Raw genomic sequence first — 13,753 nt, 5'->3', positions numbered from 1 at the left:
ACGTACCCAAAATTAGCCCCTTGAATTAGGCAACCTATACTTACAGACATGTCGGACCGGTTGCCTGTCCGTAGGCGCAAACGTGCCACCTCCTCGCATATCATGTGCTCCTGATACAAAAATGTAAAATCGGGCCAGAATCGCAATACGTACCGACCGTGTGCCCCTTGAATTAGGCAACTCATACTTACAGATATGTCAGACCGGTTGCCCACTCGTAGGCGCTAAAGTGCCACCTCTTCGCATATCATGTTCTCCTGATACCAAAATGTAAAATTTAAGCCAGAATTTTATACGTACCTAAGATTCCTAGTGCCACCTCTTCCCGTATCATCATCAAAATGTAAAATTGGTCAGTATTGGATACGGCTAGAATTTTACATTTTGGTATCAGTAGTATATGATTTGCGAAGATGTGGCAAATAGAAAATCTGGTACGTACCTAATTTGTCTCGATTGTGGTTTGATGGTTGTAGAAGGTATTAGGAGGTGTTAGAAGGCTTTATGAGTTTTTCGGAGTTGTTAGGAGATGTTAGAGGGTGTTAGGGAATATTAGACGGTGTTAGGAGTTGTCAAAAAGTGTCTGGAAGTTTCAGAAGATGTTGGAGATTGTTACACGATGTCAAAGGAAGTGATAGAATAGGTTAGGAAATGTTAAAGGGTCTTTGGAGGTTTCAGGAGATGTTACGAAATGTTAGAGACTGTTAAGAGGTTTCAGGAGTTGTTTGGAGATGTGAAAAGGTGTAGAAGCTGTTAAGAGGTGTTAGAAGGTGTCCATATGTGAAGAGAAAATTAGTGTCACTCATCGGTGTCTAACGCTGCTTGAACGAAAAGAGAACGAAATGTTTGTGGTCATGAAGTAGGCCCGAGTATGCCCCTGTTAGATATCGACCGAATTGAGCCAGTTTGTAGGCCAGGTAGCTATAGTGTTGGCGCAGAGATACCCCTGGTATGCTGCAACCGATACTAGCTTACTTGTCGGTTCGGTTATTACTTCGTAGGCGCAAAGGGGCCCCTTTCAAGCAGCAACCTATGCTTGCTTGTCTGTCAGTTAGGTTGCCATCCTGTAGGCGCAGGTATGCCCCGTTATACTGCAACCGCGGCTAGACTGTTTGTCGGTTTGGTTATCGCCTCGTAGGCGCAGCGGTGCCCCTTTCATGCGGCAACACCTATGCTTGCCAGTTTGTCGGTTCGGTTACCATCCTCCAAGCGCAGGTATGTCCCCGTTGTACTGCAACCAATTCTAGCCCGCTTGTCGTTTTGGTTATCGCCTCGTAGGCGCCGATGTGCCTCCTTCATGCGGCAACCGTTAGTAATTTAATCTCATTTCGGCTGCCATCTCGAAGTTGCATCGTATACGATTACACAACTATGTTGGATAAAATGATAGTTGAAAAACTGATTGCAACTGCAATTTTTAAAATATATTAACATTTACTTACTTTGACGTAGAGTACTCTTAATTTGAACACTTTACGCGAACAAAGCTGCACGCGAAGGTAAAACGTAAATTTATGAAGTAACAATACTGTAGCATGTCATGGTGAATTAAATTAAAATGATTTATTAAAGAGCAAACAAAAAAGAAGCTATTTAGGTTGCACACTGTTTTTATTATGTGTATCGCCCAGAGTACTAATAAATAGCATTACAAAATAGAATTTGTAATAAAAAAAAAGTGATATGATTAAGAAGCGCATTAGAATCTCATTTGAAACGTATATGTTAGCTGAGCTTTACTTCTGGGTACTAAAAATTATTGACTTTTTTTTTGTATACCATTTAGTACATTTTGATGCCTAGATCACAAAAATGGAAGTTTTAATGTTTAACTTTTAAACCGTTGGATTTCTAACCTATACGTTTATTGTGAATGACGTTCGAGCGCTGATTATAAATGATTATAAATAAAAAAAAAGAAGATAAAGTTAGATTAAAATCAGTAATTGCTACTGACAGTAAAATCTGCTAACATCACAGAGGTAGACTTTCTGGAATGTTGAAGTACAATTACTATATTTACACTGTAAATAAGCTATTATTAAATGCTTTCCAGTTCTGCAAAAAAAGTCTGTAGCTACCTTATTTCCTACCTAGTACACATTCATATTTTTTTAAATCACATGATCAATCAAATACTCACAATTAGTCACAACTATAAAGCAATCTTTTGTACTTTTTGACAATGAATTAAATAACAACAATTTCTATCTGATTGCGAGATATAATAAAAAAAACTTGTCTAAGTTTCATGGGTACTTGACTATAAGTACGAAACATTTATGTCCATAAAGCTGTCGGCATAATACCTTCTACTGTACTAGCTGCAGGTTTCAAATCCTCGTTACATAGAAAGTTTTGTGGCAGATTTACCAAATGACCCTAAGACAAAAACGTGGAAAATCGTAAACTTGTAAAAGTAATCTCCACTTAAATTTCTATAACCTAAATTCGTACCTTAATTTCATCCACCATTTCTTGAGCTAAAAGTGGATCTGATGAACACAGTGGTTCCTCATCCTGATACAACTTCAACATAGAAAAATTGACGACTTTATCCGTTGGAATGCAGTGAAATACTTCTTCATAAATTTCCGTATTTCGATTACTTCTGGCACACCATATGTCTCTGTAGAATGATTTCTTAATTATGTCGGTCATGTCTATATCTTCATTTGTCTTGTGTAGCCCTAAGTGTTCAGACATTAATTCTTTTCTTAACGACCCCGCAAATTTACCGCAGGGGAAAGATATATTATTCATCCTTCCATCTTCAAATTCTTGATCCTGAAATCATGCAATCATGTTTAATCAAAATACGAATTAAAGAATATAACTTAATAAGAACTAAATCATCATTGAAAAAAGATGAAGCCGCTAGATTCTATCCGTATTTCCTTTGTATTTTGGGATCGATAATACTTACATGAATTATTACTGCAATCTCACTGTCCCTTGTTGCTAGCATGCTTCTGTCATTAATATTAGCGGAGCCACAAATGACTGTGTTGTCATCTACAATTAATAGCTTGCTGTGAACATAAATTAACTCTGTCACCAATGTACCATTCAACATTGCATGTGTCCTTAAACCGTGAAATGTAATATATTCACTAGGATCTTCTATTCCCTTTTCAATCAATCGATTTAGAATTGCATCTTTGCCTCTGTAATAATTGAGAAAATACATACTCGCATTGTTTAAACGTATGTCTCCTTAAGTGTAATTGGTTTGAAGTAAAATATTTACCTCGATATGGAAGCGTAATTCCACTGAGTGATAGCGCGTAAGGCTGTGCCACTTGCTCCTCCAACTTCTCCTTCGAAGCCTGGCAGTAGAGGCATTATTACAAATACTCTAAATATCGCGCCTTCGCGATGAGCTCTTACAATTCGTTTATATAGCGTTTCTCCGATACGGTTTTTTACTGCTGTTCGTTCCATAGATGTAAGTGTTATAAAAAATTGATTCTCTATGTATATATACCTAAAAAATTCTAGTATTAAAGCCTCTGTATGTATTGTCTTGCGTACAAATATAAATTAATTCTACCTTTCAGCCTTACTGATGGCGTCGATATAAGCTTCTTGTATACTTCGTTCTAAGGTTTGAGAATCAAGAAAACCAGCGGACCAAGAGCTAACTGATCTTAACACTTGGCATTTAACATTGTGTACAGCTGCCTTTTCAATAAATGGTGCATAGCTTCGACAGTCTTTATACGATTTTGGAAGTAAAAATGGATAACATGGATTCAATTTCGCCTTCTCCATCTACAAATATTAATTATGAAAATATTCAAATTACATATTGCTCGTGGAATATTTCGTCCCCTTTTTAATTATTTAATTATAACTCGATAATGACTTGCAAATCTAAACTGGAAATCTATAATATTGTATAATTGTTATTAAAAATAATATACGCGTTATTCAACAGATTACTGAAAATTTGAAAATTCTTACTTTGATCGCATTCCAACGCTGAATAAAGTGTCTAGCAACATCTCTAGCTGATGCACCTTGGACCATAACTCCCATGTCATGCCATGGCATTCTAGGAGTTGTGCTCCTATCTACTAAATCCTGATAGGGTTTCTCAAGATCATTAAAGTCTTTAACAATAAAGTTTGTGTAATCCTTTCCGAGCCATAATTTAGCTGTACCTGGGTACTGCGAAAATGTGTCTACTTCGTCACTTACCATTGATTCATTAGTTTCAATTGGAGTTTCTACTGTAGCGCTGAAACAATTTGAATCAATTTGTAAGGACGTATTAATTTTTAAAACAGTATGTGGTTCGTTAAGAAAGTGAGTTTACCAATCCACAGTATCTTCTTCATCACTGCTTTCCTCGTGGGGAGTATACACCATGTTAATCAGCTCCTGCCTTTTTAATTTTATATTTTGTTTCACTTTGCCTACAGTATCTTTAGCCATGCCAAATAGATTTTTACGCTCTGTATTCGGGGTATTACATTTTACGGTATCAAATGTCTCTGGTGATTGCATTAAAATTAAATCTTCAGGATTTAATTGTGGCAGTGCTAGTTGCATTGTTGTTCTAGTGTCTATCATTGGCCTAAACAAATTTATTTATTTTTGACTCATTGTTCATCTTCCCTAGACTCAATTTTCCGAGACTATTAATATAAAAGACTTACCGTACAGGTATAGATCTTGTAGTAGCCAGTACGATTGTATTAGTCGCGATAGCTAATGGTAGCATGACATGCTTCTGTGTTTTAGAAGACGATACTTTTTTACTGCTGGTATTTGTTTGTTTCCCTTTGGATGGAATATAAATAGTAGATTGATGAGTCGAACCTACAATTGAAAACCATGTAATTTAATGTAGTTTAATGACGGTTCAAAAAATTCAGTTTCAAGCTTCATTTACCTAAATCTACTAATCTGTGTTGATTATTGTCCCATCGACCATAGCATAAATCAATGCCACCAAGAAATGCAATAGTTTGATCAACGACTACAATTTTTTCATGATGCGCCCAAAGAAACACGCCTACTCTCGCATGATCTGGATGACGCAATACTTTTATGTTGTCGGGGCATTTTTCTACAAGTTGTTGTTTACTATAGAAACTGTTTATGCCTAGCGCGACTTCCACTTCTTTATAAATCATTATAAATACCTTCACCCCCTCGAACTGAATAAAAAATAAATTATAATTATTCTCACAGGCTGTTTAATATTTTATAGTAGTTTATACTTTAACGTTAATTACAGCATCCTTACCAATTATCCTTCCTGATGTATCATGACAGCATTAATACATTCAGGAATATAACAGATTTCAATACGATTTAATACGATAGTTCAAATAGTTTTTAAAATAATTTCTTAGAAATACTTACAGCTTTTCTCTGTAAGATCTTATCTAGTCGCCAATAATCGCTATTTATAGCTGGCCTCTTCATAAATATTTCAGGTGATAACCACCAGTCAGCAATAAAAATTTCTTCTTTAGCATTTTCCAATGCATCTGCTACAGCAGACATGTAATTTGCTCCATCGACAAACCAAGTGGCTGGTACAGGCGACCGACAAGGTGCAAACGAGTTATGCGGGTTCGACTGCGTAAAATCTCGGCCTGTAGTGAAACAATTCATTAGAGTGAATGTAGAAGATTCAGATTTTAGGTTACATAAAGAACTTACCTTCCTTATTACTAAGTTCTTGTATAAATTCCATCCATTCTTTAGCTTGTCTTCTGGTCCAACATTTGATTATTATGTGTCTGCTAAGATTTACTATCTGCATACCATTTCTTAAACCTGTTGTGTAGAGACCAAAACTAATTCCAAAGCCATGGTCCATTAAAATTACTGATTTTATGCTACCATCTTTTGGTCTAATGTAGGCAACGAAAGTATCTTTAACAATAAGATGTCGAGAATGCCATTTGCCACATATATATGTACACAAATGAGTGCACGTGACACAAGACACGCTTTCTAGCAAGCCACAGAGATTGCATCTAGTTTTTGCACCTGATCCAGTTCTTTTCAAAATAAGTCCTTCTTTACCTCTCATTCCTAAATCTGCTATGAATGATAAATGGGAGATTTCTAAGAAGTTGATCTGAAAATATTTTAGAAGTTAATGTATCTAGTAGATAATATTTATTCTAAATATTAGCACATCATATTAACTTACAGTCTCTGGATGTTGTCTGTAAAGCTTTATTTTTAATAAATTAGCTAAGTACTCCTCCAACACTTTCTTCCTATGATCTAATTGCTCGTAAGGTACCAGAACATCAGGCTTATTCGGAAACCTGTACAAATTATTCGTTTTAATATTGGTTTTTTGGGAAAACAGGTTTTTCATATGTAGTTATGAAGCTACTCTTCATACCTTGGCAGAGCACCTCGACGACGTTTTCTTTCTTTCACATCTCCTAAACTTTTTAAACTACTTCTCCTCTGTTTATGACCTTTAGTTGGAAAAGGTATATCCAAGCTAGTACGGTATATTTTTAATTGATTGTGTAAATACTGAATATGTTTATATCGTTTCTTAATCGTCCATCTGAATGGACCATGACTAAATTCTATTGTGTACAAATTTGGGTTCAAAGGATGCGTTGTTACACTACGTTCAGTATCTATGATCTTCACATGCACTTGTTCACCAGGAATAAAAACACCACGGCTCTGACTTTTAAACTTTTTTGGTAAGTTATGTATAGCAGAGAAAGGTATCACACCTTGCCATTCTATTATTGACAAAGAAAAACAACACACAAGTGTATCTCATTAATATGTTTAGTATATTAACCCTTTGCGGCCTGAAGTCATTTTGGTTGGATTATTTGCATACTACTAAGAGATAATAATTCTGAATATATTTTATTATCAAATTGTTAAGAAATGAGCTTTCAACATTACATCTTTGAGCCAATGACTTGTAAGGCACAAATATCTAGACTTTAAATCGCAAAGGACTAAACAGGTTAATGGTTACAATAAAAATGGGTATAACAGAACATTTACAAATAGTTACAAACTCACCTATATTGTCAGTATCTTCCTTTGAATGAATGTTAACGGTATCATCATTTTCATTAGCAGTACCATCCAAATCAGGTACACCCAACGCATCATCAAATTCTGAATCATTAAAGATCGTATGATCTATATGAACTGTCTCAAACTTCTCTTCATTTGATATATCAGACATGATTAGTAGTATATTAGTAAATCATAGGATCTCACTAGGAATCTAGAGTTAAGTTAAATTTCTTAAAGCATGAAACACTATCACTTTGTTACTTCTTTATTGCACCAAGTTGCAGTACACATCGTTTTTAAGAATTATACCAATTTTTCGTGGTCACGAACGGTTTCACTAATTCATGACAATTAAAAGACAGTAGACATACTTTTTAGAAACAGAAATATGTGTCATGAGTACTTATAGAAGTGGATAAGACTTTCAATTGAACAAAGACGCTATTATGACACAGAACTAAAGGATTTTCTTGTCTGAGGAATTAATCTGATGCAGGTGGGAGGGGTCTAGTGTTGGCTATAAATCCATTTAAAAGTAATTTACTGTAATGACAGTAGAATGAATGTTTCCCATAGTCTTCTCACGATCTGATTTACTTCGTCCACGTAAAAAAAACAAGTCGATTGGAATTTCTTCATAATTCTACAATTTATGAAAAGATACGAACAAAAGATTATTTTGATAATTGTGCGATCACTTGAAAAGGATACAGCTTTCTATTGCTACATGTTGCACTATTAAGGTTACGAGTTACGAATAGAAAGTGCTTTTGTTCATGTAAAAATTGAAGATAATACATTCTTCGGTTAAACTTTACTTTGGTGGACCTAAAATTTTCAAGTGTTTTTTACATAAACCTGTAGATTCCGGCGAGCAATTATCTGATCAGTATTCATTATGACAGCTTATGACACGTACACATGTGTTTCTTTTTATCGCGATCGAAATGATCTAAGCCAATCTAAGGAACTGTCCACTCTACCGGTACGATAGATGCTTTACTAATTCTTACCTTACATAGAGAAACTATTTCATGATTGCGTTAATACTTTATCGACGGTAGCATATTTATCGGCTTTTTTTCTTAAGAAAACCCATATCTTGTTATCTATTATTGAAATAACATTCAATGCTATCTAAGTGTTAAAATTATATACTTCGGAACAAAAAGCTAACATTTCTAGGTTTATCAACAATAAACTAGTATTTCGTATGTTAAATGTATTTACATGATCTCTGCACGTTGAATCTGTTTTATCGATAGATCCTAAAGATGAAAAGAACAATAAGTAAACGCATACAGTTTAGTGTTCTACTTATTATTAGAAGCGAATACGATTTTACTAGTAACGATTTTGAAAGTATTTTTCTATGACTCATCTATTTCATTTTATACATTAAACTCTTTTATCTTTTATCTTTTATCTTTTATCAATCACTAGGCGGAAAATTAAAATATCAGGCACAAGATTGACAAAAAAATTATGTACAGTTTTCCTCTCAAGTGAGCTTGTATACATTTCTTCAACGATACAAAAAGTATCTACTGTAGTGGTTGCTATCAATTATATCTTATCAATGATTAAATGTCAGATACAACTAATTCTACGACGTTAAGATATTGATATAAATGTACTATACGTTGACATATAAGTTTCGGTCCGAAAGGTCAAATGTTCAATTAAACAAAATTGTTTTGCATTAGAGTCTATCTACTTTTTAGTATATGTATCTGACACAGATTAGAATTTCATATATTATTATTTCACACTATACATGTAACTTCTATTTAGTTTATTTAATCGTATTATTTTTAATCTAAAATCTTGTTCCTTTAAATAGGAATTCATGCAGAAGCTGAAAAACATTGTCGTGGAATATTATTCAGAAGTATTATAATAAAAGAAGTAGCATTAAAGAAAATAATTTTTAAATACTAATTACGTGAATTTTTTGACGCCTGTATGCTGCTACTCCACGTGGCGCATATACGATGCGTAACAAATGGTTGCATACCTTCAGGGGTCACATGTAGATATAGAAGTTTCCTTTAAAAGGATTCAAGACTCTTGTGGTTTATAAAATTTATAGAATAAAACCTAAAAGTAATTCTGTCATTATGAAATATAATAAAAGACTGACTTTTATGTAACAAAATTATAAAGTCTTTATTGTATATATATAGCAAAAAATGTTTTCCAATGAAAATTCAATTGAATAAAAAAATTCAATATTAAACATTGTTATTGTTACTAAGATTGCGTTTAAATTATGCGAGAAAAGAATAGAAGAAAACTGACACGCGTCTCAAAGGGTTCGAAAACGCGTAACCTCGTTTTGTGTTACTACTGTGCACTCGTGAAACATTGCGATTGTAATTCGAGAACGATATTTCTGGTATTATGGAGTGCACACAGGAAACGAGTCAAGTAATGGATTATTAGAAGGTAATTGTTTGGTTTTGCGATCTACTTTCGAATTGGAACACAAAGCATCGATTTTGTTCCTGATTTAGAATGTCAAGGGAAAGCTACGCAATGGAGACGCAAAAGAAAGCTTGTAATATTAAAAAAATCTTGATTAAAATCTTATTTAGATCTCATGCAGTCATATTATTCTAAACTTTCGATGTAAGATTTGTAATATAATATTAAATATCTATTTGACACTTGTTCTATTTTACCCATAGAACTTTTCAATAATATTTCTTTCCTATACTATGATAATGCTTTTCTTTCATTGCTTCCAAGTGTAATTAATTATACTAATCAAGAGAACATATTTCCTTGGAAGGCAAAGTGAAATATCGATTGAAGATTATTATAGCATAAGTATGATTCGTAGATTAGTCAATTAAAAGGAATGATATATTTTTTTGGAATTTTTAAAATTTGTAGAAAATACTTGAAAAAAATAAATATTAGAATAAACGCAGCAAAATATTTTATTTTTTGTATTATAGTTGATATTTTATATATTAGGTTGTCCCGAAAGTTTCTTTCGCGAGTTGCACTCAATTATTTTATGTGGTCGTGTTTATATAAATAGACAATCTAATTTCATAGATACTCATGTTGTAACAGTAATGGAGCGAAATGAATCGTCCACAATTCAGTAATATAACATAAAACATAAAATATTGTGCATGCATTACTTATTAATGAAGCGAAAGAAACTTTTGGGACAACCTAATATTTTTGCATTTGTGCACATTCTCATCGGTTCTTCCATGTTTCCATTTAAGTTCGACTGTATTTTATTTTATTTAGTTCACCAACAAGAACAGCTCCCTGAAGAACTTTTCTGAGCCTTGACCTTATAAAAATTATCAATATAAAATAAACAAATGAATAAAATGCACACATGCAGAGTAAGTAGAGATGACAGGTACGAGGACAGCAGCTTTCAATTTTAACTTATCGCGCGGCCCACTTCGCCAAAGTGGTTCATATGTATGTTGGATCGAAGATATAGTGTGGAAAAAAAGATATTTGCACATCCATTTTTTATTTTGTACTGAAGAATTAATTGCGAAAGATCGAGATTAAGGCGAAAAGAAAAATGATGACTGAATTAAATTGGTAATCTCGATTGTCATAATGTTTTTATCAGTTCAGCTTCTTTATGTGTAAAATGAAATGAAATTGATAATTAATTGAATAATTAATTTATTATTGATATCAACTAATGTTGTATATGAGTAAAACGAAATTTTATATAAAGTTATATAGACTATATTGTTATACAAAAAACGCGCAAAGATTTTTTTGTCAATATCAAGCTACCATATTATATCTCAAATATATAAAATATTAAAATACATTATCTCCTTAGTTGTGAATCTACTCGATTAAACTCACAAAAGTTAGATTTGACTGCGTAACAAATGAACTCTTGCACTTACGAACATGAAAGTCGATCACGTTCCGTAATATCACATTCAACGTTAAAAGCACGTACGATAAATGAGGTTATTTCACATAATTACGAGAAAATTAGGTGTGCAGAGATAAAGGGTCTTCCAAAGGGGGTTTTATAATTTTGTGTTTTCAACACTTCTGGCCTCAAATAAGCAAAAATTAGCTGCTCTATGTAGTTCAATGAATATGCATCTTGTTCAGATTTTCTCTTTTCAGAAGGAAGATTTCTTGATGAATTTTAAAAAACAAACTCAAAATATATGGAGCAAATTGACAGACATTTTTTTTTTAAATTAACTACGCTATGTAACAGTTTAATAAATCCTTTTCTTGCTCAAATTTTCCTTCTGAGAAGGAAGATTGCTTGCAGAATTTTATAAAAAGAATCCAAAGTATATAGGTCAAAATAGGTTTGGTAGTTCTAGCCTTAGAAATGTTAAAATTAGCTACTCTATATACTTTAATAAATATTCATCTTGTTCAGATTTTCCCCTATAAGAAGAAAGATTGCTCGAAAAATGTTAGAAAGGAGTCCAAAGCACATATGTTAAATTGACCGACTCGATAGTCAGTACGATCTGTCCAGCATAACTACGCCAACAGACTGTATCATTCACACTTTAAGGACCGTTAGCCTATTAATCATCATTTTGGAAGCCAACCAGTACTCTGTTCTCTATTACTGAGACGTATGCTTCCATCATTATGTGAATTATAAAATATTATACAAGTATCAGTCAGAAAATGATTCTAATGGACAAAATAAATATTGCATTAGACTGTATAAAAAGTTCCTTGTGTTCATGATGATGGTTGTCTTCCTGCAGTTCGAATGATTATTAACTTGACGAGAACTTCTACAATCGCGGAATATTGAATTTGCCCTAAACACGAAGAAACAACAAGATAGACAATATGTTATAGAGTAAATACATTTCCTTGTCCAAGAAAAAATGTTGTTCATTTATGTGTTGATACTAATATTATCAAAATAAAAAAATATTATCGAATTTAACCACGTATCCAATCTCGAGCAGTTGGTGAGGTGGATAAAAAGAAAATCCTAAAGCTCCTTTTGGAAAACCCTTTGCATTAATTGCCGGCTGTATATCCGCGTATGTATCTACGATCGCAGGAAGTCACGCATATCAAAGTAGCTATCAGTCAGTAAGAGGAACGAGGCGACCTGTCGTGGGAGGGGAGTGCTTTCGAAGTGTACCTGTCTGAGGGTAGGGGCAGCTGGAGTGCCACGCAGAGAGCAAGCAACGACGGTGGTGGTGGTTGGCGGTGAGCCGTAGACTCCGGCGAAAGGGAAAATGGTCGGGCGAACACTTTTTTTTCTCCCCCATTTACACCCAGGTTTTTTGACACGGTCGTCGGTTCGATCGACTTCCATTTGTCTCCGAGCATTCCGTCGACCAACGTCCAACCACGCGCTCCTTGCACCGGTGCAAATCGAATTCATCGCGAGGATGCGCGACGCTCGTGTCCGTCTCACTTAATCACGAGCACGATTCGCGCGAGTTAACGTGAAAACGTCGTCGATAACGATTTTCTCGCGGTTCTATTTCCACGTAAGTGTGCTTGGAAACTTTTGACAGATTGAACAATTGCGATTGTTTCGTTTGAAATTCGGTTTCTCTGTCGCGTATCGTCCGTGATCGTTGATCGTGATCTGTGCGCGGCTGGGGTACCGCGGAGCGAGTAGGACGATCTGTGACGATCTGGTGAACTGAAATGATACATTGGATAAGGCTTGTTTAAGAAGTTGCAAGGTGAGCACGGGATGATCTTAGGGAGTGATTGATTTTTTATTTTATTGAAGTGATTGCTTTGTCATTGATTTTATATCTATTTTGTATATATGATTGGAGTAATTATTTTGCCATTGATTTTGCATTTATTTTGAATTTTATTGGAGTGATTACTTTGTCATCGATTTTGTAATTTAGTTATGATTGATTATGTATTTTACTGGAGCGATTACTTTGTCATTGATTTTCTATTTTAATTTTGATTTATTGGAGTGGTTACTTTGTCATCGATTTCGTATTTTACTTATGATTGATTTTGTATTTTACTGAAGTGATTACTTTGTCATTGATTTCGTATCTATTTTGTATTTTATTGAAGCGATTACTTTTCCACGTAATTCTTTGATGTTTCGTAAGAACAGCGTGTGGTATAAATTGTTTTTTTTTTTTTAATCAGCAATAAGTGTATTTAAAAATGTCACAATTCCTGTGGGTTATGTATAGACTGTAAAATTCTATGCAGAATAAAATCATCGCAAATGTACCTACAGAAATTGAATCTAAATAGAAATGTATTTTACTCTGCAAGTATTATAATAAAATTTTATTTTCTTACACATTCAAATTTTCTATAAACGCATAAACATTCGAAGTCTACTTATGTATCAAAGTCAAATCAGTTCATGCATTTATAATTTTAGTAATTTAACCTAAGCCCGCGTTATTTTTATCTTATTTAAGCCCTTCTTATAAAATATCGAAGAATTGTCAAATTAAAAATCATGTGTTTAATTAAAAAATAAATTTCTAAAGACCCTTTTGTGAAATCTCTTATTTTTTTAGGTTCAATTCTCTTGTAATTACGTTCAATAAACGAGTGACATATTAAATTATATCGAAACGGAAAATTATTACTTGTTGCTATAGAAAATTAATCACCAAGAAAATAGTTGAATAAGCATAGCTTAAATTATTTAATTTAAATGTTGAACCATTAGGGGAAGTAGTAAGAAGAATGTTTTGACAGTGATTTATAATACTAT

The 13,753-nt window shown here is 33.6% G+C and overlaps 2 protein-coding genes across 7 annotated transcripts in view; one reads left to right on the top strand and one right to left on the bottom strand.

The window, feature by feature from the left end:
- The window catches only part of LOC128887999 (phospholipase D2), an 8,152-nt gene extending 149 nt beyond the window's left edge, over positions 1-8,003 (bottom strand). Inside the window, exons 1-16 of one of the 5 annotated variants that reach the window (XR_008460135.1) lie at positions 7,747-8,002; positions 7,036-7,238; positions 6,380-6,740; positions 6,179-6,299; positions 5,929-6,103; positions 5,680-5,796; positions 5,377-5,612; positions 4,901-5,168; positions 4,665-4,827; positions 4,322-4,582; positions 3,967-4,243; positions 3,554-3,774; positions 3,251-3,487; positions 2,927-3,167; positions 2,458-2,787; positions 35-2,382 (exon numbers count right to left, since the gene is read on the bottom strand). Coding sequence is in view for 1 of the 5 variants with exons in the window: in XM_054144558.1 (XP_054000533.1) it covers positions 2,281-2,382; positions 2,458-2,787; positions 2,927-3,167; positions 3,251-3,487; positions 3,554-3,774; positions 3,967-4,243; positions 4,322-4,582; positions 4,665-4,827; positions 4,901-5,168; positions 5,377-5,612; positions 5,680-6,103; positions 6,179-6,299; positions 6,380-6,740; positions 7,036-7,204 (3,411 nt within the window). In the remaining 4 variants the exon portion in view is untranslated. Of the gene's footprint in view, positions 1-6; positions 2,383-2,457; positions 2,788-2,926; positions 3,168-3,250; positions 3,488-3,553; positions 3,775-3,966; positions 4,244-4,321; positions 4,583-4,664; positions 4,828-4,900; positions 5,169-5,376; positions 5,613-5,679; positions 6,104-6,178; positions 6,300-6,379; positions 6,741-7,035; positions 7,247-7,699 lie in introns of those variants that run through there. The other 4 variants (XR_008460134.1, XR_008460133.1, XR_008460132.1 and 1 more) reach the window with 4 other exon arrangements.
- Positions 8,004-12,176: 4,173 nt separating this feature from the next.
- Positions 12,177-13,753, top strand: part of LOC128887989 (mucin-2-like) — a 92,902-nt gene continuing 91,325 nt past the window's right edge. The window contains exon 1 of one of the 2 annotated variants that reach the window (XM_054144538.1): positions 12,177-12,731. The gene's annotated coding sequence lies outside the window, so the exon portion shown is untranslated. The remainder of the gene's footprint in view (positions 12,732-13,753) is intronic. The other variant, XM_054144539.1, reaches the window with a different exon arrangement.

This window comes from Hylaeus anthracinus, unplaced genomic scaffold (assembly GCF_026225885.1).
Source record: "Hylaeus anthracinus isolate JK02 unplaced genomic scaffold, UHH_iyHylAnth1.0_haploid 11989, whole genome shotgun sequence".
In the NCBI taxonomy this organism is placed as follows: Eukaryota; Metazoa; Arthropoda; class Insecta; order Hymenoptera; family Colletidae; genus Hylaeus; species Hylaeus anthracinus.
Note: the sequence above shows the minus strand (reverse complement) of the source record. Positions and strands in the feature narration are given on the sequence as shown.